At 44.2% G+C, this 23,160-nt stretch overlaps 3 protein-coding genes across 6 annotated transcripts; 1 reads left to right on the forward strand and 2 right to left on the reverse strand.

Moving 5' to 3' along the window:
• Positions 1-686: 686 nt before the first annotated feature.
• FAM180B (family with sequence similarity 180 member B) lies at positions 687-4,624 on the reverse strand. The gene is made up of 3 exons (XM_031593388.2): positions 4,461-4,624; positions 2,611-2,690; positions 687-2,340 (listed from the first exon to the last, which is right to left on the reverse strand). The coding sequence occupies exons 1-3, from the start codon at positions 4,525-4,527 to the stop codon at positions 1,897-1,899; spliced, it is 591 nt and encodes a 196-aa protein (XP_031449248.2). The 5' UTR covers positions 4,528-4,624; the 3' UTR covers positions 687-1,896.
• Positions 4,625-11,527: 6,903 nt separating this feature from the next.
• NDUFS3 (NADH:ubiquinone oxidoreductase core subunit S3) lies at positions 11,528-16,201 on the reverse strand. Its single transcript, XM_090140880.1, is given in 8 exon segments — positions 11,528-11,773; positions 12,966-13,085; positions 13,468-13,593; positions 14,517-14,666; positions 14,923-15,020; positions 15,763-15,897; positions 15,900-16,041; positions 16,044-16,201. Coding segments are annotated over 8 exon segments (1,086 nt in total). The 5' UTR covers positions 16,191-16,201; the 3' UTR covers positions 11,528-11,605.
• KBTBD4 (kelch repeat and BTB domain containing 4) lies at positions 16,041-23,058 on the forward strand. Of its 4 annotated transcripts, none has more exons than XM_090140857.1 (4): positions 16,041-16,108; positions 17,660-18,280; positions 20,780-20,886; positions 21,448-23,058. In XM_090140857.1, the coding sequence occupies exons 2-4, from the start codon at positions 17,689-17,691 to the stop codon at positions 22,306-22,308; spliced, it is 1,560 nt and encodes a 519-aa protein (XP_089996983.1). In that variant the 5' UTR covers positions 16,041-16,108; positions 17,660-17,688; the 3' UTR covers positions 22,309-23,058. The 4 variants fall into 4 exon arrangements, with proteins under 4 accessions (XP_089996983.1, XP_031449249.1, XP_089996982.1 ...); XM_031593389.2 differs by lacking the exon at positions 16,041-16,108 and adding an exon at positions 16,125-16,207; XM_090140856.1 differs by lacking the exon at positions 16,041-16,108 and adding an exon at positions 16,305-16,677.
• The last annotated feature ends 102 nt before the right edge of the window (positions 23,059-23,160 follow it).

The following is a 23,160-nucleotide window of genomic DNA, read 5'->3' on the forward strand; positions in this document are numbered from 1 at the left end:
GGACTGCTGTGGCTGTAGAGGGCACTGGTATGTTCCTAAAAGGCAGCAGTTGGGATTTAGGAAACCAGCAGGCTGGAAGCTTCAGCGCAGTGCGGTGGAGTGCAGCTGCACTTGAGATCAGCTACTCCCTGGTTTGTCTCCTAAAATACGCGGCAGAAATGCACCATCCTTAGAACGCCTGGAACTGCGTGACGTCCCTTGAGTTTAACTTGCAGGCTGCTCAACAAGTAGCAAAGCCCTTGAACTGACCTTAACAGCATCCTGAATTCAAAAGAGTACATTTGCATCTGCGTCACCAACCCCCTGGACCTTTACTTACAGCTCCGACTTCGCATCTTGCAGCAAGGCAGTATTTCCAGGCACTGCTACCATTCCAGCTCAGCCATTTAACGCGGTCCTGTGCTCAAACTGGATGTGTTTGCAACCACTCCCTAGCTTTATCATAGCATATGCATCACAGACATTTAAGACTGAAAGTATGTTTGGGAAAAGGATGCTGGAGGTACATGAAAAAAAAAAAAAAAAAAAAGGCCAGAAGAACAGTGAGATAGGACACTAGCTTCCTAGCTTCCTGGAAGCTATGCTTCAAATAAAATAATAATCCCTACACCTACATCCTTAGAGGGAAAAAAAAAAAAAAAAAAAAAAAAAAAAAAAAAAAAAAAAAGCTTTGTGAATGGTATAAATCTGTTCTGTAGCCTTTTGTAGCCCTAACCTGACCTCTAAAACCATTCTCTGTGTCTTCTTGCTTCCAGGCTTCTTTATTCCTATCTCACTATTTTGTCTCTCCATCTGCTGGGCAGCAGTGGCTTGGAGAAAAATAAACTAGGTCAAAAGCTAGCAGTTCCCTCTTTGAATGTCATACACTTCCTTTTTCAGCATGGAAAATTAAGAGTGTATTGATAGAAAAGAAATTACAGATCCCACCATCTGCATGTGCAATGAATATTCAAAATTAATGTGGCAGCAGGAAACCCAGTAGAAACAAACAAAAATCAAAACCCTCCTGTGTAGATAATCATATTTATTTAATTCCACACAGCAATGTGTAAGAGAGAGAAAGTTAAGAATCTCATTCTATAAAATAATTATGTTTCTGATTTTGAGTATAAAGATTGTGTGTTTGTTATGTTTGTCTTGTAAAGTGCCATAGCAGGACGAAAAAGAACTTCAGAAGAGGTAAAATCTGCTGTAGAAATAACTAGGTCACTATCCTTGGGAATTTAAATGAGGTATAAAAAGTATATTCCAAACTGCTAGCTGACACAAAGCAGTATACATATATAAATATAATATACAAATACAAGGAAGCTTTGTAGAATACATACAGTTTTGGTTGATCTTTTAAGAAAAATGAACACATTATGTGGAAAATTACTTTGGGCACATAAAATGTGAATTGCATAACCAGAAAGCTGAAATTAAATGCACTACCTGTTTTGTGAAACACAGCAGCATCTGCTTAGCTGATTACTGGAGAGGAGAAAAGAGACTGCGTTTGGCTGAAACCACAAAAGGAATAGAGGACGCCAAACTGAATTATTCAAGATAAATTCTGCTAAGACACCAGTGTAACATCCTGGAAAAAACCTGCCAGGACGACTCCCTAGAAAGCATCAGTGATCAAGATAGATAACACTTCTATGTAGCACTGCCTACATCAGCCCAGCCCACTTAAAAAAAAAAAGAAGAAAAAAAGGGAAGTGTGAGATGCAATTTTGAGTTGTGTCCTGTTCTATCTAAAAATAAAATGTTGTGTATAAATACAGAGAGCTGGATGAAAGATGTGGCATATTTCTGCAAAGTCCGGAATAATGTGGAAGGATTGTCAGCATTTGAAACAGCCCAGATTGCAGCTGAGGTCAGATGCACACCTTCCCATGGTTGTTTCCCTTACTAAGTGTCTCTCTTGGTCCTGGCCAGATTAGAGCGATAAAAATGTTTCAGAGATGCTAAATGTGAAGGCTTTTCCTTCGAGGGCCAGGAAGCCAGGAGGAGGGTGGAATTTGCAGGGCAGAACCCCTTGCACAGATCACGAAAGATTTCATCAGCTAGTTGAGAGAAAAAACGGATCCAGAGATTTTTATCCAGACCCTGAACCGAGCGGATCTGATAAGCGCAGTAAACACTGGTGAAAAGCAGACGGTCAAACTCTGTTAGAGACAAAGGGGTGTCCGTCTGTGAGTAATATCTCAGTTGCTGCTCAATCTCCATCGGTGTTTTGGGAACTTCGCGCTCTAAGATCTGCATGAACCACCGTGCTGTGCGCAGGGAGGCCAGCTCTTCGTCCCGCAGCTGGATTGTCCCGTTGGCCTGAATGTCCAGCCTCCCCCAGAGCATCTGGAAGAGAAGAGCAGCACATGCGTTGCAAAGCCGCCTGCTTGACCTCTGTCACTGCCAGCACCACACCCTTTCTCTGCCTGGCTCCATGCCTTGGCTTCCCCACAGAGCCCCATCCAGCCCTCGCCTCCCACCTGCATCTCCCAACACCGGCCCACCCCGCTGAGGTGTTTTCCAGCCATTCCCAAAATACAGTGAGAACAGTGCACAACACGGGAGTTTTTAGGTGCAGGCCGATGGGAGCACAGGCACTAGCAGTGCCCGGGAGACCTCTAACATGACGTCGGCGTCCTCTGGGCCACGGCGAGGTGCGTTGGTGCTGACATCGTCCCTGCTGTAAGGATGTTCATCTGGAAGACATCAGGCAGAGTTGGACACCACAAGATCATGGCCCTTCCCATTTATTTCTATCATTTGGTTGTCAATAAAGCCTTCAGTATTTCTGAGCTGGCACTTGGAGCATGACAAATATGACAGATGCTGACCTCAGGATTTCAGTGAACAACACAAGCATCATGAGAGAAGCAGAAGTGTTCAAGGGAGGAAAATTTGAGGTCTGGATATGATGACCCTCAGTCCTGCCAACATGGAGCTAAAGCATTGGGCAGCAAAGGCATTTGCTTTAGAAGACAGCAAGGGAGCCCCTCACACTGAGCTGGGTGCAGTAGGAGTTGAGCAGATGGGTTATGGCAGTGGGTTTCTTTGTAGCTTTTGCAGGGAGAAGGAAATGCTGCCCAATGGGAAGAATGCGTGAGAAGGCTCCTAGAACTTCTGGTGGAAATAGCACTTGATGCTCACCCTGTTTTTTCATTTGTTCCCTGAGCATCTGCCAGCGGCAGATGCAGATTATGAGGCTGTTCTCACATCCAGCTAGTTCCTTGCTGGGTCACCTAGCTTCATTGATATGAGGATATTATTAATAACCTCAATTATTAATATGAGAGTCACATTAATCCTAATATTTATTAAGTCTTCTGATGATTTAAAGTTCTGCATTTATTTTACCTTTTCTTTTACTTTCTTTGTGAAAAAAAATAGAAGAGGAGCCACGTGTTTCCTCAGTCCAGGCTTGTGGGATGGAGGCTGCAGCTCCTCCCTTCTCCATGTTGATCTGTATAGTCATGAGCCAAGACTCCCTTCTGTGGATCCTTCGCTCCAGGAAAGATGAAATATAAACTGGTATAAACTAGTAAGCTCTCTGACACTTATTTTTTTTTTCCCCACTTTTATGTGGAGGAAGGCTTTTCTGTATTGAGAAAGAGGGAGAATATATACTGAGTACTCCAGAGTTAAGGTCAATAGGTGCTTATGAAAAGGAGAAAAATGATTTAATACTGCATGTGCATGATGACTACTACCAAACTCCACTTCCAACTTTCCATATTTTTTAAAGCTTTTCAGGGAGATGTACAAGCTGCCTGTGCACTGCTGTCTCCACAGACTGAGGTTTGTTTCTCTGCACAGCTGCAGGCTCCCTGATCTGAGCCACTTGAGGCTTTGGAATGTGAGCAGAGATGTAGCTGCTCTTTCCTCTTCCTCCATAGATGTGCCAGCAAAGCTTTTACACCATCTGAAAATGTCTTTGTTGGGCTTCCCCTCTCAGCTAACTGATACACTGAATTCACAGAAACCTCTAATAAGAAACATCTGGCTGGCTTGTAAAGTCAGTGATAGCCAGAAAACTACTGTTGTTAATAAACATAACCAAAGCATAACAAATAATTTATTGAAATAATAAGATAAACGTAATTTGGAGATGGAAAAAAAATGATCCCTTATTTACTTTTATCATTTCACAGTAGTTCTTTTTCCCAAAAAGCATCTAGAAAACCTGCAGACATCATTGCAGGTACAGACTTTTTCAGCAGAGACCAAGAAAACCCTCCTCCAGTCATCAGAAATAGCAGCAGGTCTTCATCCTGCAGGTAGGCATTAATGTCTCTCTGCTGTACAAAAGCCAGCTAGGACTCCAGCCTAACACACCCTCTCCTTCATCAGCACAGCTAGCTGATGCATTTGATCATATCTGAAGAAGCAGGCCAAGTGTAGTACTGCTGGAATGACACAAATATTTGCCAAGCCAAGAAGCTACATCACGAACGAACAGGTGCACTTCCTACCTGTGAGCCTCTGGGATCCAGCAAACATGCACAGGATCAGCCAGGTGTTGAGCTGCACCTGGGCCATAGCAGCTGTGCCCAGTAATGGTTCACATCCCCTCTGCAGACTGTGCCGTGTGAAGTGAAAGCTGTTTGCCGTGGTGTCTTTCCTGGCTGCTTCTGATCCCAGCAGCCTCTGCTAGAATAGATCCGCCTTTCTGTGTTTATGATTGCAGCCCTGGGAAGGGCCTTGCAGCTGAACTTGCTAACCCCAAAGGATATTTTTCATCATATTTTGGAAACTTGGAAGACTTTGATGTGAAGGTTTTGGCAGAATTATTTAAGCTTCTCTTCCAAAAACTGATTTTCCACTGCAATTAATTATACAAAGCTATTTGTTTTAAGAACTTTCATTACACGTGATTGCCTCTGAAGAAGGGGAGACCTCTTTGTCCCTTTCTCCTCTGGACAGTGCCTGTCCCATCTCCATGGAACTTCTCCACTCCTTGGCTTCACATTCACTTTTCCCTTTTACAGAGTTTGAAAATCTGCAAACAATCCAGAAGTGTCACAAACAGATAAGGCCAGCAATCTGGGCAGATTCACTCTAGGGCTGTAGCAGCCAAAATACACAAGCAGGCAGAGGAAATGTTACTTGCTCAGCTCTGTAGCAAACCTTCAGGAAGGGATACTCAGTATAATGATCTAGCAAACAGCAAGGATCAGAGTCAGTTAGGCTTTAGCACCTCGTCATCCTCTCCTGTGACTTCTGGGTTACAATGGGCAAAGTCTGTTTTAGGTGTTGAGAATTACCTAGGTGAAACTTCATCTGATTCCCTTCACAGAAGATAGCTGTGCTGTCCACATCTTTGCACTTCTGTTAGTGCCTAGCCCTCACTCAGGATGTTGTATATTTCTACTCCATGTGGCACGGTATTGTTCCAGAATCACCAACAGGTTCTTGGATAATTAGGGTCATACGAATCAGTAATAAGTATAATTAAGTAACAGTGCCATCTCACTCAAGTTAAATATGTTCTTTGGGGAAATATGTCTACCTAAAACAGAAAGGAGGTGAAGCTGAAGTGCATACTTTTCTCAGCAACTTAGAGAATATCAGTTTGTAGTGACTTTGGTCACCAGATAGTTTATGAGATGACCTTCCACTTAATAAAATGACAGTGTGCAAACCATGCAGCCAGGCTTTTGAAATTTCCAGTGTCTGCAGCTATATCTTGCAATATGTGGGCTTACAGCGACTATAAAGAAAAGCACAGATTTATTAAGAGAGAAGGGGCCCTCAGTATCCAGGGCCGTTTTTCCCCCATTTGCATCAAAGTAAAACCTGTGCTTCTGTCACAGCCCTGGCTGTCTTACAGTTAAACAATGCTTCTTTCAGTTTTCATTATTTTCTGCTGCTTCCTCTTTAGTTGCATCCCTTTATTCTGGGATGAGATATCTTTTACTGAACTGTAAATAACGTGCTACTCAGGAGATAGACTCTCATGTCCCATTTGTGCAGTGAGATTGATGTGCTTCTGAATTCTTTAAAATCCACTGCATTCACATAACTGTCTAGAAGTTACTTTGCCAAAACAAACGAACAAAAACCAAAAAAAAACAAGAGTCCTGCATCTTTTGGGACATGAAATAACCTCTTTTCAGCATGCATCCGTGGTGTTTTGCAATACTGACAAAGCAGTCATCCAGAACTTTTGGCCAACATCTGCATAAGTTATATATATTTGTCAACAGGAGTATGTCCTAGGAACTGCATGCAGCTGAAGTATCTAGGAAAAGATAGTCATATTGGTGGGAAGAAGGAGAGAGAAGGCCCATAGGCTGTGTTCAGATGACTGATCCAGCAGCAGGTAGGAGGTGGTGGCATAGGTAGTGTTTGTTGCCTTGAGCTGGGGGAATTTTGCAGAATTGCCTCACTATCCCACAGAGAAAGACAACTGCAGTAATGATAAACATGTGCCTTAGGTGTTTGTAAACAGCAATAGTTATATGGGATGTGCCCCGAAGCAAGCAGGTGATCCTGACAGTTGAACATAGTCCCTGCCTGTGCAAATGCAATGTTAGGTGGTGCATCTGCTCCTCCTGAGGGGTTGTGTCCTTGCCAGCTATTCACAGCTGAATGTGCACAGTGCTGCTCCTCCACATGTCCTCTGGTCAGGCCATCTGTCACAGGAGCAGTTTCAGAATGTCAGATTACTTCAGGGGCACCTTGGCTGATTCTGGCATTTACACAATGATCTCCTCAGTCTGTAAGGTGGGAAAGGGAAACAAGATATAGAGTCATAGAACCATGGAATATCCTGAGTTGGAAGAGTCCCATGAGGATTATTGAGTCCTACTCCTCACTCTGCAGAGGACCACCCAAAATTCAAGCTCTATGTCTGAGAGCGTTGTCCAAACTCTTCTTGAGCTCCGACTTAGGGCCATTACCACTGCCCTGTAGTACTTTTTCAGTACCACCCTCTGGTGAAGAACCTTTCCTAATACCCAACCTGATCTCCCAGTGCAGGTCTTGGGTCCTGTCACAGTCACCAAAGAGATCAGTGCTGCTCATTTTCTCCCCTTGTGAGGGCTGCCATGAGGCCTCCCCTCAGCCTCCACTTCTCTAAGCTGGAGAAGCCAAATGACCACAGGCACTCCTTAATACATATTAACCTCAAGACCCTTCACCTTTACAGCAGAAATGCTAAGTCCTAGCCTGAAGCAGTGATTGAGCACCTGGTGGGAAGGCAGGGCGAACCCAGGGGAGCTCAGCTGCGTGCAGTGCCCCTGGGTGACTGGAAAAGCTGAAGCCAGGATCCACCCCTTCACAGACCTCATTTAAGGGTTGGAAATGGAGGTGAGGGTATCTTGCTGAAGCTTCCTGTGTCCCTGAGGCTTTTTGAAGGTAAGCAACTTTTTTTTCCTGTATGTTTGTGCCTGCAGCTGTTGTATTTGAGCAAGCCCTCACTTGCTGCAGCCTAGGATCTTGCTGCTCTGCTATCATTGCTGTGTTTTTCATTGCATTACAACCACCTTTGTGTACAGACCAGAATTTGTAGGAGCTGGCTGAATGTTAAGCTAAACTTTGTTCAAAGCAGCAGATGGTTGGCCATCACCAGGTGATGGTGCAGCAGAGGAAGGAACTATAGAAGGAAGATACAAGTGAAGAAGCAGCCACTCAAACCTAGTTTTCCAAAGTTACAAATGACAGTATCTGTTGGGAAGAATTCCTCTGGATCTTGCATTATATAGACTCCTGCAAGCCCTCAAACCTTGTATCTGTTCATTGGTACACTTAGTGTCTCCATCCACAATTACAATGCTCATACATGCCTTTTCTTTTGCACCATGTTGGGTCTCTGTGATTTTTTTTTTTTTTTTTTTTTCCAGTTGTGTAAAGGCACATAGCTGTGTTTGTACAGCTGAAGCTACTCATTCTCTTGGTGCTGTGGATTTCTGCTGCTGCTTTTTCCCATTGCAGACTACATATGTATGGTGGGGCAAGCATCTTGTTGCATAGGCTGTACTTTAATACAAATGTGATCTAGAGAAGCATCAGAAGGCTTAAGGTGTGCTTAATACAGCACCAGAAGAGCCTCTTTGGAAGGGAGGTTTCTTTGAGATGAGACTGTAAAGAGTTAGGTAGCATCTTAATAGCAAAATTCTGCTTAAAAACTGGATGAATCTCTTGCTTCATGTCTCACCCACAACTTGGGGAGATCACAGAAACACCAAGGTTGGAAAAGACCTACAAGGTCATGCAGTCCAACCATCCACCTATCACCAATGGTTCTCACTAAATCATGTCCCTCAACACAATGACCAAACGTTCTTCCTTGAACACCTCCAGGGTTGGTGACTCCACCACCTTCCTGGGCAGCCCATTCCAGTGCCTGACCACTCTTTCAGAGAAGTAGTATTTCCAAATGTCCAGCCTAAATCTCCCCTGGCACAGCTTGAAGCCATTCCCCTTAGTCCTAATCTCAGTTCCTGCCCCAGGCCTATCCAGCAGGCACTCAGGGGAAGAAGATGAGGAGAAGGGGAAAGCTAAGAGTGAAAAAAAGAAGATATGTAGCTCATGGGGTAGGTGATACTGTGAGTCACAGGAGGGGAAGAAGTGTAACAAGGTTGAGTAAAGCGTTGTCTATAATCAGATGCAGCCTGCACAGTGACATATCTTATAGATACAGTGATGCTGGTCCGTTATAAAATAGTTTCCTTCTATTTTCCTTCCGGTCTGTGAACCAACTGCCTGAAGGGCTAATGGGCTGTCTAACAGTGTAAGAGAGGGCCCCATCCCACTGCACCTGCTACCCAAAAGGGATGTAATAGGGCCTCACATAACATGGGGCAGATGTGATAGGGTGCAGTAATATGAGGTGTGATGTCACCTAGCCGGTCCTTCAGTAGTCCTGTAACTTCTGCTCTGAAGGACTTCAAGGCCCAGCTGAAATCCCTGTCTCAATTTTTGCCTGGAGATCAATAACCAGGGCCCATACAGACTGTGGCTGCAATGGGGGTGGATACCCTAATGCATCAACAGTTCCATCAGTAGCAAGGAGAGACTGCTTGCATGACTGTAGGGAGAAATGCCAAAGTTCTGGAAAACGCCAATAAAACATACTCAGCTGAGGAAGCTCAAGATGGTGACTGTGAATCATCACCTAAACTCTATTTGGCTCTGTGTTATGTCTCCTCTGAGTAGTACATCTCTCTGTCAGCTACTGCACATATGTGTCTCATCCAACATCCTCCTACGTTTGGAACATCCAGTGTAGGCAAATGAGCTGACAGCCTCATCGAGGCAGTGACAGAGGATTTAGAAGACATCATTGTCGCTGACTGCTGACAACAGCCTTGCCCAGTGTGAAGCAAGCGCCCACCAGCCACAAGGACCCTGGAGCAAGCAGGTTCCTATGCAAGCATGGCTCAGAAACAGTGTAGGTGGTGTGCTAACATTGGCAGTACTTTATGAGGCTGTGTAACCTCCTGTCTCCTGGGATAGTGTGTCTGGGTGAGTAAACTGCACTATTTATAAGCCCCAAGTCTTCTCTAATTAGAAGATATTTGGGTCCATTAGCAAATATTTCACATATTAAAGACCTGCTGGAGCCAATGCTTGACTCTACAGGGCTGGCTGCTTGGACTCTACGTGTATGCTTTAGCAAATGTTGCATTTTCACTAACTTGACAGTGCATTGTGTGATGCTGTCAATCAAATTCTTCCTCTGCACAAACATGTTTAGTGGCTTTTCCTTCTGTTTTAGTTTCTGTCACTCTTCTGACCTTTCATACTTGGAAATATGTATTTTTGTAAATACATCATAAGTCATGTTATGATGCTTCAGGCATCCTGAGATGGGTAATGAAGAACATGGTGGGGAAAAATGTTCTTTATTAATATTTTTCACAGTGATAGAAGTGGTGTTATACACTTCTGTCTTGTGCAATGAGCATCAGCATGCAAAAGAGCTGGTGCAACAGAAAATAGAACCAGCTGTGGAATATTGTAGAGATGATCAAAAGTTTATTTCCTATTTAATCAATTCAAACACTGGCAGATCCTAAGGGAACCTAGAAATTATTTCAAACACAAAGTTCTGCTGACTTCTTGTGTTTCCTTTCTCCTATTTTCTTCCTATAAAGAGGTGTAATTTTTAATAATTATGGCAAATGCTACAGTGATTAGAGATTGCTGTTCTGAGTCATATCCCTGACACCACTGGCCACAACAGCCTGAAACAAATTAAGGCAGAAAAAAGAATTTAAGAAATCCACACTTACAAAGCTAGGGTGTAAACAAATATGGAACCTGATTCTTACCATACAGTTTAGCTCTTCTTGCAAACAGGTCACATTCTAGTTGCAGTGATTTACTACCTTTTTTTTTTTTTTCTCTTAAGTGAATTTATAACTTCTATTCCTTTCTCTGTCCCATAGTCTGACTTTCCCAGCTCCTGTTTTTATTTATTTATTTTTTTAATGGAATCATAGAATCCTTAGAGTTGGAGGGGACCTCTGAAGGCCATCTAGTCCAGCTCCCCTGCAATCAACAGGGGCACCACAGCTAGATTAGGTTGCCCAGGGCCTTATCCAGCCTCACCTTGTTTAGTGATCTTAGAATTTAAAAAGTCCTGAAGTGGTACTGGGATGATTCAGATAATCTCTACAGTTTGCGAATTACTTTATGAAATTCTTACACAATAGATTTGAGATCTTAATGAGGTCAGTCAGCTTTCTGGTGCAGATGTTATGCATTTTCTGGACTATGAACAATAGACATTAATTGATGACTGCTGTGATGTAATAGCAGCAGCTGGTGGGTGGACAGAAACTATAATACTTCTCAATTTTTTTTTTGGAGCTGAGATTTTCCACAACAGCAAAGATAGTGGTAATGCTATTATGTCACAGAGCTCAGAATAATTGGAAAGGTGACAAAGATGCTCATACTTTTGTCTCCAAGAAAAGGGAAGATTAAATATTTTGGCTGCAGGGAAAACCACAGTCTGAAGAAGCTGGAAAAAGTAAAGGCTGCTGAACCCTGAAGAAAAAGCTGGGATGGAGTAACATGTGAGAGGTTACCTGCCACTCTTCCTGCCAGCAGAACACAGACCAAGTTCCCAGAAACAGTGCAGCTATTTCCACTGTCTTTATGGTCTGAATTCAAGTGCTTCTTGTGTTGTCCTAATAACAGCTGGTTCAGAATCATGAACATACACGAGCTCTCTGTGTTTGCTGCATTACTATAGTCTTCCCGGAGCCCATTGTAGAGCTGGGACATTGCTATTATTTAAGCTACATAGCCATCTGAGAAGCCTCCTGATATCTGCACCTGGTAAGTGCTCAGGTTATGACTTATGCCTCCAGGGACAGCTAACAGAAGCAGCATATCTAAAGCAGCTTATCCAGAGGAAATATCTGAACTCCATTCAATTTCCAAGCAAAAAAGACAAATCTAGTATCTTAGAGCTCAAAGTTAGATCATCAGGACTGTAAATTGACATCCTTCATCCTTTGTTTTTCTATGTTTGTTTTTCATCTAGGTTGAAAACAACAATTTACATGATCATGACAGGCCAGAGTCTCATAACAACTTTTATTACTATAAATATTACATTTGAACAGAAAGGATGGTGCCATGCACCCGCTCCATTCTGCTGCTATTTTGCATCTTCCTTCTTGGCTCCAGCTTCTATTTTCAGGGGTTCTGGAGGTGCACGATAAGCAGGAAATGCTTCCCAAGGGCTATTCAGATCAAACTTGCGAAATTCCTGAGATAATTCCACAGGTTCTGCCACTACCCGTTTCACTTCATCGTCATACCGCACCTAGAGCAGAGCAAAGAACAGTCATTTTCATACAGCCTCCGGTATCACCTCTGGATGTAAATGGTAATGACCAAGATCACTCTCCAGTACAAGTAACCCTTGTTTTTATGCCATGGATGGGATAAAGCACAGGCCTCTGCCACAGCTTCAGTTCTCCTAATTCACAAAGAGGAGACCTCCAGATGACACCAGGACCTGTGTACTCTCCAAAAATGCCCTCCTCTCTGCTACCATGCACCTAAGGTGTCCTGGTTAAACACTCTGAATCAGGAGTACCTAGCCTACAGTCCATACAAAGTCTACTTGAAATAATGTGTTTAGTTTGCTATATGGCAAAGCAAGTTCTCCTGAGTCCCTGCAGTCAGGTGGTCTATCCACACCATCATAGGTGGGGACTACTCTTGTGAATATCTGTGAATTGTCATCATGTCAGCTTGTTTGGTTTCAGTTGTGCTTCTTAGTACAACATTTGGAACACAGGGCAAGGGTAGGTGAATAATAGGTAGGACTGATTTATCCTTACTATGTCAATCCAGATCTCCAAATCTGCTGCCTCTCATCACTTACAGGACTGCATTATTTCTATTTTCTTAAAACCACCTATTGCCTACAGAACTTCACTGTCTCTTCTTGAGACTCAGCTCAGCTTCAGAACAGCTCAGCTTCAGAACTGCACCAAATACAAATGCTTCTGCAAAAACAGATACTTTGAGCCTACGCAGATACCAAATATGCTCATTTCATTTGTGATTTAACATACAGTAGTAAACATTTGATAAATGGAAAGTCAGTTAAACTCTAGTTTTGTAATTTAAATCTACAAGAATTCCACGAAGCAGAGTTCCAGGTGCATAAAGATCAGGTTTGTTTTTTACTCCCAGAGGCATAAATAGTTTTTCAGTGGAAAATTTCATGCTAAAAGCAGAATCACTTTCTCTGCCCAAGAAGTGTCTGTGGCACACTGCACACTAAATTTGCTCAGTGTTCCTATCTTTAGGTTGCCTTATTGCAGATGATACATATGATGACTTCAAATGCTGGAGATATGTACAGCTTGCTTGAATGCACACCAGTTAAATGTATTTAGCTCTTTTTTAGATGAAAGATTATAAAGCAATCACATCTCTGTATTGAAACTCAGATAAAAATATTACGGAGATTTTATAACTTCAGACACAAATGAATCTCCTACCTCTACATAACCAGAGAGTGGAAAGTCCTTCCGGAAAGGATGGCCTTCAAACCCATAGTCTGTGAGGATTCGCCTTAGATCAGGATGGTTGGCAAAGAAAACACCATACATGTCCCAAACCTAAATGAAAGGGAAACAAGTTGAATTAGTCTATCTCCATTCTAACCTTTCTAGCGTGTCTGCAATTCCCCACCTCAGCTGGAAAGGCCAATCCAACCATGAAAACAAACAAGCCCTGCTAACAAAGGCTCCTCTTACTTTAAGCAAAGTACCCTTTGTTATTATATCCACAGAATTTCAGTTACTTGCCTGGTTTTGTGTACTACCAGTGCAAGTCACAAAAGAACTAAACAAAAAACAAACCAAACACCTTTTTTTCCCCCTATTCAGAAGAGGAAGCCAGCGAAACACTTCTTTCTTTCTCAGTGCTCTAAGTATCAAGTTTTATCAGGAAAACACAGCCCCCTCAAAAGAGACTGCTCCCAAGTATGCTGGCACTCACCTCTCTTTCATACCAGTTTGCTGCTTTGTGCACAGACACTGCTGAGTCAATAGGTGTCAGCTCATCAGTGTATGTTTTCACACGGATCCGACTGTTGAATCGCAGAGACAGGAGATTGTAAACAATCTGAAGCAGAATACAAGAAGGCATTGGGCTTGTACGGACCTTGAAGGTCTCTTTGCAATACAGGACAGGCTGAGCAAAGATACATTAGGCCTATTTCAAATACTCCTTTTCAGCAAAAAAATGTGCAGCTTTTAGGAGCTGTGCACTGAAAGGCACTGTAACTGAGGCTCCAATACATTATTATATAGACAAAAAAATTAGCTAGTTTTCCTTATCCTTTTAACTTGCTTGGAATTAAACCATATCACTTCTCCCATTGAAGGATGATCTGCCCAAATTGGACAAAAGAAGAAGGACATCTCCTTCATCAATAAGAAGTCAGCCTCCTACAACCTGTGACCAGAATCTTCTGCTGTTATACTGTACAGCTTTTCCTAGGGTAAAGTACAATAAATTGAACAGAGCTTTCTAGTATGAGGTGAGAAGACAATATGCTGAGTATCTGAACTCCTTCAAATAGGTCCTGACGTCAGCATATACTACATAAAACTACTGAAGTTCGTCCTTTTTTAGAAAATTGTTAAGGAGAAGACTGGTGGGATTTTAAGGCAAACCATGATTGGCTGTGTCAACAGCAGCTGACAGACCAAGGCACAATAAGGAAGAGCACCAGAGTCTGCTTCCTAGCAGAAAGAAGGCTCTGGACATTTTTGTAAAAACAAAGCAAAACAAACAAAAAACCAATCATTACTACCACTCCCTGCAAAAAGACTTCTAGCAGAACAGAACAGGAAAGCCAAGCTATGAATTCATGCAGTATCACTTCTACTACTCCTTCCATAATCAACAGGTTAAACAAACCTGCACTTCAGAGTGGACTTTTATTTTCGTGAAGTAAAAAATGCAGTTCTAGCTGCAACAGCACCCACAGCCATTAGCACTTCTGAAACTCTCTGAGCGTGATGTCTTAGAGCAGTTCTTACCTCAAAGCGGTACTGCCGAGATGGGACATCAACAGCAGTCAAGTCAGCCAAGGACTTGAACTGAGCATTAGTATGATCTCGGAGGAAGGTCAGAACTGGAATAATCCCATCTGGATGAATCAAAAGCTCCAACTCATTGAAACAGGTCACCTGATAAAAAGGATGGAAAGGGAACTAGCACACATGCTAATAGGACCGAACCAGAATCCAGCAGGATATCATACAAAGAGAGTATATGATACAGCAGACACAATGATACCAGAGAAAGTGGCTCAATAGTGGTTGTAATTTTCATGTAATTCTGACAATCTCCCTTCCACACAACAATTTTTGACATCTAACAAGAAGCCGTGTGTTCATGCGGTCCCTTGCCTCCCAGCAAGAACAATTTCTTGAGCATACCTACCTGTACTTGCTGGATATACTTGGGCAGGATCTCAGCCACATACTCCCCAAATGCACAGAGCTGCTTCTGTTCTACTTCATTTTTCGGTCTGACAGTAGCTACAGAGAACAACAGATTACAGCAGGGCAAGCCACAGAAAGAGTAGCAACACTCATCATGTCCTTAAAAATCCCTTTAATCACTCTTAGTCTCTGAGTAACTCTTTCAGAAGCCGGGCAAATTCAGGCATCCCACAAAACTTACTTATGGTAAACCTGAAGCTAGATACACAATACATGCATAGCAGAGTGCGGAGTTTGCTGTCATAACGTCTGGGGAAAAGATGGCTGAGAGGAGACCTCGTCTGAGCTACCTGAGAGGAGTGGAAGGTTGGAGGTCACTTTTCTTGTGTGATAAGTAATAAGATGTGAGGAAAGTGCCTCAAGTTGCAGCAGGGGAGGTTTAGATTGGGTACGAGGGTGAATTTGTTCATGGAAGGGAGAGTTGGGCATTGGAGCGGGCTGCCAGGAGGCAGGGGAGACCTCATCTCTGGGGGCATCTCAGAGATGTGCGGATGTGGCAGAGCAGGACACGGCTTAGTGGTGGGGCTCAGCAGGCCAGACAGATAGTCGGGCTTGGTGATGTCGTAGTTCTTTTCCAGCCTAGGTGAGGAGCCGCAAACACGTTAGCGTGGCCAGAAAGAAGAGGCAGGAGGGCACCCGCAGCGCGCACGGCCATCGGCACCTTCCCGCCCAACATCTCGGTTCCCGGGAAGCCGCTAACAGCGCTCGGATCCAGGACAACGCGAACGAAGCCCTCCGAAAACAAAAGGCCCCTCCCGCCGCAGCCCACTTCACTTACGGCGCGTCTCCGCCGCCGAGCCCCCCGCCAGCCGGGTCTGCGCCGCCGCCGCCGGGCCCGCACCAGCTGAGGACAGAATGGACACGCGTGAAGGTCGCGGCACCCCGAGCCGCCACCGAGCGCCGCCCGCCCGTCCTCACCTCGCCGCGCGGCCCGCACCAGGCCCCGCGCCGCCGCCGCCAACATCCCGCCGCCGCCGCACGGACGGGCAAGGGCACGGACCGGAAGCGGAAGGACTCGCCGCCGCCAAGCTTCCCCCGGGAGCCGGAAGCGCGCGGGGACTGCTCGGCCGCGCTTCCGGGTGGAAGGCCGGAAGTGGCGAGTGCCTGGCGGCGCCTGGCGCAGGGTGAGGGGCGCGGGAGAGCCGCTGGGGCACCCCGGGGCGGCGGCGGCGGCGGCGGCGGAGGGAGGCGCCGGGGCGGCGGCATGAAGGGAGGCGCCGCAGGTGGGTGTCGCGCCGGGCGGAGAGGGGCTGGGGCCTGCTGCGCTGCGCTGCGCGGAGGGGAAGGCGGGGGGCTCGGGTGCGGAGTGCCGCAGCGCCGCGCTCACCGTCCGGCGGCCGTGCTGTGCGCCTGCAGCGCTGCGTGGCCGTCAGCTTCCCAAAGATCGGCCTTCCCGTGTGTTTTCTGAGGCGCTACGTCTGCTGTAAATCCCACGTCCTTCCTCGTGGCCCGTAGCCGTTGCTGACGCTTCCCCGTGACGCGGCCCCAGCCCTGGGAGCTGCGCGGGCTGCGGGCAGCCCCTCCTGCCGTGGGTTTTGGGGCTGTTGGGTGCCTGAGTGGGAGCCCTGCGGGACGGGCTCGTACCTGCTAAAGCTGGAAGCTTGGCGCTGAGGGGTTCTGAGTCGTTTCCTCGGTTTCGCACAGCATAATGGATGGTGCATTCAGTCCGACGAGAATGCCGTAGAACAAAGAGGTCGTACTTAAGACGCACCGCTCGGGGTTGGGGGACCTGTCCAGCCCGTGAGGTGGAGGAACTGCCTCTAGTGAACAAAGCTTGAGTGAGGAATTAGGAGCTGTCCTGCACCAGCGGAGCTGCTGCAGGAACGTGTGTGTTTGAAGGCATGGGAAAGTCATTAATCTCCTGGGAAGAGGTCATGTATTTGAGAAATCATGTATTGGAAGTTCAATATTAATCAGTTCAGTTTTGCTTTCAGTCAACATATTTGGATAGTTGAGGTGTAGAACTAGAGGGAACGCCCCTTTCTTACAGCAATCCTTAGCTGGGTCTGAAGCTTCTTCAACCCAGAACACTGCCAGTTATCTCCGTTGCCTACTCAGCAGTATTGCAGACTGAGTTCTCCTTGTCACTTGGGAATCAGTGACTAAAAGCATCTAGCAAGTCATTTTGCATGCTGAAAATCTGTGGCACACCAATGAATATGGCCATCAGTTACCTCACGTAGTTAGCTTGAAGGACTGGTGGTTGTGTCTGGCAGTTTTTGGTAAAAACAAAATCACATTACTTGGTGCACTGCAAAAATTCATCACGTTGTTTTTAGATGCTAATTAATTGTGCTCTTTGCAGTACGATACTTTAACCCCTTTCTCTCCCACCTAGCCCAGCTGCAGGAGTGTCACTTTCCCTGGCTTTGCAAGTATTTCTTTGTGTCAGTGAAATGAATTGTGGAAAGGTATGCAAATCATCTGATTTTGCTGGGATGCTGTGCTCACTGGAAGTTTGGTATATATTATAATTTGAATCATGCCAACTTCTAATTTGTTTCAGTTGTTTTAGTTTCTGAAACTCCAGCAGAAGCTTCTGGCTGTGCTATTTATGTTCAGTCTCTGAAATATGCTGGCTGCTTACCAACACGCTTGGTTTTCCCTGTATTTTGAAGGATTGCATAACCTTGGTAGTGGAGGGAGAAAGCCTTATAATCATTGTGATTTCACAGATTGCTGGAGGTCTGATCTGTGTGGCACCATGGACTCGTCAGAAGAGACTGGAGGCTCCTCTGCTGAAGAGAACTACTTTGTTAACTACACCTTCACTGATCGCTCACACTCAGGCCGCGTGGCCCAGGGGATTATGAAACTATGTTTGGAGGATGAGCTCTTTGCTGATGTTACAATATCAGTGGAAGGCAAAGAATTCCAGCTGCACCGTTTGGTCCTCTCAGCTCAGAGCTGCTTTTTTCGTTCCATGTTCACTTCTAACCTGAAGGAGGCTCACAACCGGGTGATAGAGCTGCAGGACGTTAGTGAGAGTGTCTTTCAGCTCCTTGTGGACTATATTTACCATGGGACTGTAAAGCTGAGGGCCGAGGAGTTGCAGGAAACCTATGAAGTGGCAGATATGTACCAGCTGACTGCCCTTTTTGAAGAATGTTCCCGTTTTCTGGCCCGTACAGTGCAGGTCAGGAACTGTCTGCAGGTGATGTGGCTGGCAGACCAGCACAGTGACATGGAGCTCTACACGGCTGCCAAACACTGTGCAAAGTCACATTTGTCTCAGCTGCAAGACACAGAAGAGTTCCTGCACCTACCTCTTCGCCTACTGACAGACATCCTTACAGGTAAGGAGTCCTGGAGGCCAGCCATGACCTGCATCTGGGAAGAGACTTTGAGTCTGAGAGTTTAGTGGGGATAAAACAGATGGAAAGATACAAGCTTTCATAATCACTGTCTATTCAGAGGCTTAGCTAAGCAATGCAAAACAGTCTGGATAATTTAATCAGAAAAAAAAATCCACCATAAAATGTCAGTGGAAATGAAGGATCTTTGCTATAAAAAAAAGAGACGTAGAGAATGCTGCTAATTCTCAGCAGTTTCTGAGTCAACAGATCGAAAGTATGCCAGGTTTTTAAACATCACTTAGTAACTTTCAACATCATTTATTTTTGTTTGCATTAAAAATAAAACCAATAAGCCTTACAAAATAAACATCTTATGAGCATGTTTTTTTTTAAATTCTTCATCATTTAACATTGCAGTGCAACAAGTCAACATTTTTAAGGCTTGAGCACACAGGTCATGTTTCTAGACTCTGTTAGTGTTATTAACAATTTTATATAATTACTAGGATTATTAAGGCTAGACACTCAACTGATTGACACAGAGGCATTGTAACATCTTAGGTAATACAGTAATTACCTGTCATGTAAATATAATGGATGCAGTGACTTAGTGTTGTGAAGGATGTGTCAGCACGATAACAACTTGCTGCATTCGGCACCAGTCCTTAAAGATTCTCTGCTGTCCTCATAGGTACAGGCAGTATATTAAAGCTGTTTCCTGATGCTTCAGTCACAACTCCATTTTTGTACATATCGTTAGAGGAAGCAAGAACAAAGAAACTCATACATTCAAATGTGCTGGACTTATGTCCTCAGAGAGTATCCCTTTCTTGCTTTATCTAGAAAATAACTCTGTAAACAAGTAAAATAGTGTACTTTGTGTGTCAATGTTTTATGTGCTGATATAACAGTACACCTGCCATGATTGGCTTCTTTGGAATACTAACAAATCTGTCTTGCAAGACTTATCCTCTAAAGTTGAGTCTTTACAGATGTTGCAATGCAGTATTGCAGTATTTATTTTGCAATTAAAGGAATTCAGAGTCAAAAACCTGTTCAGAATGTGTACTGAGAGCTCAAAAATGATGATAAAACTAGGATAATTTTGGTAACTATCCCTAGCTACAGTTTTTAAACTAAGTTGTGACTTCATTAAAAACAAAATACTAAAATTATGAAATAAAGCTATAGAAATCTATCACCCTTTAACCCTTCCTCATAATGATTTCACATAGTAATCATAGTTCAAAGGTCTATGACCTTTAGTGTTTGTGGTCCTGAAGTAAAATAATTGCTTAAGAATTTTTTTTCCATGTCATTTATTTTCATATATAGATTCATGTCACTCAGTTTTTATGGTTAAACTTAGCTCATGAAAATGGATTAAGAGCTGAAATACACTCTCACTGCTGGTAGGGAAGAACTTCTGCAATTGTTTAGTCAATGTACAATTAAATAGAAGTTATTACTAGCAAGGATTAAAATAAATGTCATTAGATAGTAAGTTGTTAAGTTTACCTTTTTTTGTGCTCCATGGTCAGTTTTAAACTCCAAATTTTTCCATTTAACCACTACATTGAACAGACAGCTTACAGAAATGCCTTTTACTGTTGAATAGAGTCAAAATACCTGCTTTTCTTCCTCCCTTTTCCTCAATCCTTTCAGTGGGGAGAAAAAGAGTTAGTTGGAATTTGTAGGATGCCTTCAGCATGTCTGAATTCAGGGCTTGTTGTGACAGCAAATTACAAAGTGAGAGGAGCCTTTAAAAGGGAAGCCTCTTAATGAACACAGACTTGATTGTGTTAGAGCAGCTAGCTGACTTTCAGACTACAAGGAGATACTTTCGAAGTAATATGTTGATGGTGATGATGCAGTAGTCTGTGGCATAACAAACCTTTAGTTATGCCTGGAAACTGGTAGAAATCTGATGCAGTCTGTTACGCTAAGTGTCACACTGCTAAAGAAAGCTATAGCAGCTCACAGGGGATTTCCAAACGTTAACAGGATAGCAATGACAGAGATATTCTCTGAACACTGTCAGAGAGCTGACCCTCAAGACTGAACAATTCCTGCAGATGACTTTTGCTTGATGAGTTTCTAGGACCAGTCAGTGATTCAAGAAATGCAAATGCTGAGAATTTTAATTAAGAGAATTTTTATGCCTAAATGCTTAATTAAGATAATGTTTTTCATAGTCACAAGGCAGTGTAGGGCCTCTTCCCTGCTCTCTTCCTCTTAGACATAAGTTCTTGTCCAAATTTATCTAAAATGCTTTAGATTTGCCAGCTCTATCTCCTGATACTTAAACAAGGAAACTTCATGTAGTTGCCAGGCTGTCATTACTGATCATGCCTGCCAAATATATAAACTTCTGTATTTTTTTCCTTTCTCTAGAAGGTAGGGCTTGTTTTGGGAGGGGGTTGAAGGAGTTGCAGGAAAAGATGTTCCTCGGTACCTATGTCTAGATACCATAAGTTCCTTTCTGTCCCCAAACCACAGATGGCGTTCCATGTTCTCAGAATCCAACGGCTGCCATAGAAACCTGGATCAACTTCAACAAGGAGGAGCGTGCAGGCTTTTCAGAGACACTGCGATCAAGTTTGAAGGTATAAAAAGACCTTCTTTTCCAGGCTGACGTTTAGTAGTTCTGCACTTTCCAAGGCAGGGTATATTCTGCTCACAGGTGTGATTGAAAGTTACAAAACACAAATGCCATTGAAATTCATTGTGTTTGCATGAGGAATACTTTCATTGTTATAAATGGCAACCCCACTAACTGCTTTTTTTTTTTTTAATTTTAACCTGAGGTAGCTTTTACTGGTGGTTAGAGTGTTGCCACAAATAACTCCTTTTACCAGATGCTCAGTTGTTTGAAAGACCATTGAGAAATTTTAGTTTGGCATTCTCTTTGTTATAGTTACTCCATCAGCGATGTGACCATCCTTTCGCTCAACTGCAGCCACAAAGATTCCAGTGAAGTCTGTTGATAACTTTGCTGTGTCAGATATGAGTGCATGCCCTAGGGTAGCATGGCTTGGCAAGCAGAGTGCATGCCTCAGGCTCATAGGTGGGTTCTGAAATGCTGATAAAAATCAGTCTTAGGCATCACTGATGTTCGTGTAAACAGGCCTAGTTCTAGTAAGACTGACAAATTCCTCATTTCTTAGGTGATTGGAGAAAATGTTCACATCTACCTGATTGGAAAGGAGTCATCACGAACACATTCACTTGCTGTCTCTCTGCATTGTGCTGATGATGACTCCATCAGTGTGAGTGGCCAGAACAGCCTGTGTCACCAGATCACAGCAGCTTGCAAGCACGGTAGTGACCTATATGTTGTTGGTGGCTCCATTCCACGCCGCATGTGGAAATGCAACAATGCAACTATAGACTGGGAATGGTGTGCCCCTCTGCCCCGTGACCGGCTCCAGCACACTCTTGTCTCCGTGCCAAGCAAGGATGCAATATACTCCCTGGGGGGCAAAACTCTGCAAGACACTCTCTCTAATGCTGTCATATATTACAGAGTACGAGACAATGTCTGGACAGAGACCAGCCAGTTGGAGGTGGCTGTCTCTGGGGCTGCAGGTGTAAATCTTAATGGTGTCATTTACCTGCTGGGCGGGGAGGAAAATGACTTGGACTTCTTCACCAAGCCGTCTCGGCTTATTCAGTGCTATGATACCAACACAGAGAAATGCCACGTGAAGCCATATGTACTGCCTTTTGCAGGGCGCATGCATGCTGCTGTACACAAGGATGTGGTGTTCATTGTAGCTGAGGGGGATTCGCTGCTTTGCTATAATCCCTTGCTGGATAGCTTCACTCGGCTGTGCCTGCCAGATGCCTGGAGCTCAGTACCATCCCTCTGGAAGATTGCCAGCTGCAATGGCAGCATCTACGTTTTTCGAGACCGCTATAAAAAGGGCGATGCAAATACTTTTAAACTTAACCCAGCCACCTCTGTTGTAACAGTCACAAGTGGCATCAAAGTGCTGCTCACTAACCTGCAGTTTGTCCTGGCCTAATGGGAAAGAACAGGCAGTGATGGTGTTCTGCTGCGCAGCTCAGAGGTACCCACCACCCTCAGCACCAGTCCCAATTACTACAAGCTCACAATATCCAGTAAAGAGCCCATCTGTACAGAGGAAGTACAGGCCTGGTCTTTTAGATAGCACTATAAAGCTGAACTGATGCATCTTAGATTTCAGATGGACTAAATGCTATTACTGTGATCCCCTTGATGATAAGCTGCTTGTGTTTGAGGCCCAAACCACAGCAAGTGGCTTTTTTAGCTTGGAACCCGTCCACAAATCCTATAGCATATGGAGGACATCCTTCTTGGCACAGACGGTAAGTTTTAACTGCCTGGGAGACTATGTGTTACTGCCTTTGTCAGTCACAGAGTTAGATTTGTGCTGTCTGTCCTCCAGGGATGCCCCCACTTAAACGTTCCTGTGTCGCTACTGCAGGAGGGGCTGGCAGAAATATTTACAGCAGACAGATTCCAGAGCTGACCCCAAGTAGGTTGCATTATTCAGCACTACTCCTAGAGGAGTGGTAACAAAGTGGGAATTTGCTTATTGTGTCATCACCAAGCATAAAGAAGGAGATTGTTCTTAGGAGCACTGGCTTCCTTTACTGTACAGGAACTTCCCACCTGTAACCATAACATACTATTGGTAAAAGATGGAATTAAGACCACTTCCTCCTACCCCCCTCTGTTGGCACTGTAACCCCTTGGGTAAGAATCTGAATAAAGTCTCTGCTGAGACAAAGTTTTCTTTTCTTGGCTGCAAGTATTACAAAGCCTTCCATGGATTGTGGTTCAGCCCAGCACTCGTGTGGGTGAGAATGATAGCACTCCAAGAAAAAAGCGG

Source organism: Phasianus colchicus, chromosome 5 (assembly GCF_987193195.1).
Source record: "Phasianus colchicus chromosome 5, bPhaCol1.hap1.1, whole genome shotgun sequence".
In the NCBI taxonomy this organism is placed as follows: Eukaryota; Metazoa; Chordata; class Aves; order Galliformes; family Phasianidae; genus Phasianus; species Phasianus colchicus.

Excerpts from the sequence above, each read along its gene's own strand:
- KBTBD4 (XM_031593389.2), top strand. Across the intron at positions 18,281-20,779 it reads ACTGACAGACATCCTTACAG|ATGGCGTTCCATGTTCTCAG; the intron begins GTAAGGAGTCCT and ends CCCAAACCACAG. Across the intron at positions 20,887-21,447 it reads CACTGCGATCAAGTTTGAAG|GTGATTGGAGAAAATGTTCA; the intron begins GTATAAAAAGAC and ends CTCATTTCTTAG.
- FAM180B (XM_031593388.2), bottom strand. The coding sequence starts at position 4,527 with ATGGCCCAGGTGCAGCTCAACACCTGGCTGATCCTGTGCATGTTTGCT. Across the intron at positions 2,691-4,460 it reads TGGATCCCAGAGGCTCACAG|ATGAACATCCTTACAGCAGG; the intron begins GTAGGAAGTGCA and ends GATGTCTTCCAG. Across the intron at positions 2,341-2,610 it reads ACGCCGACGTCATGTTAGAG|ATGCTCTGGGGGAGGCTGGA; the intron begins GTCTCCCGGGCA and ends CTTCTCTTCCAG.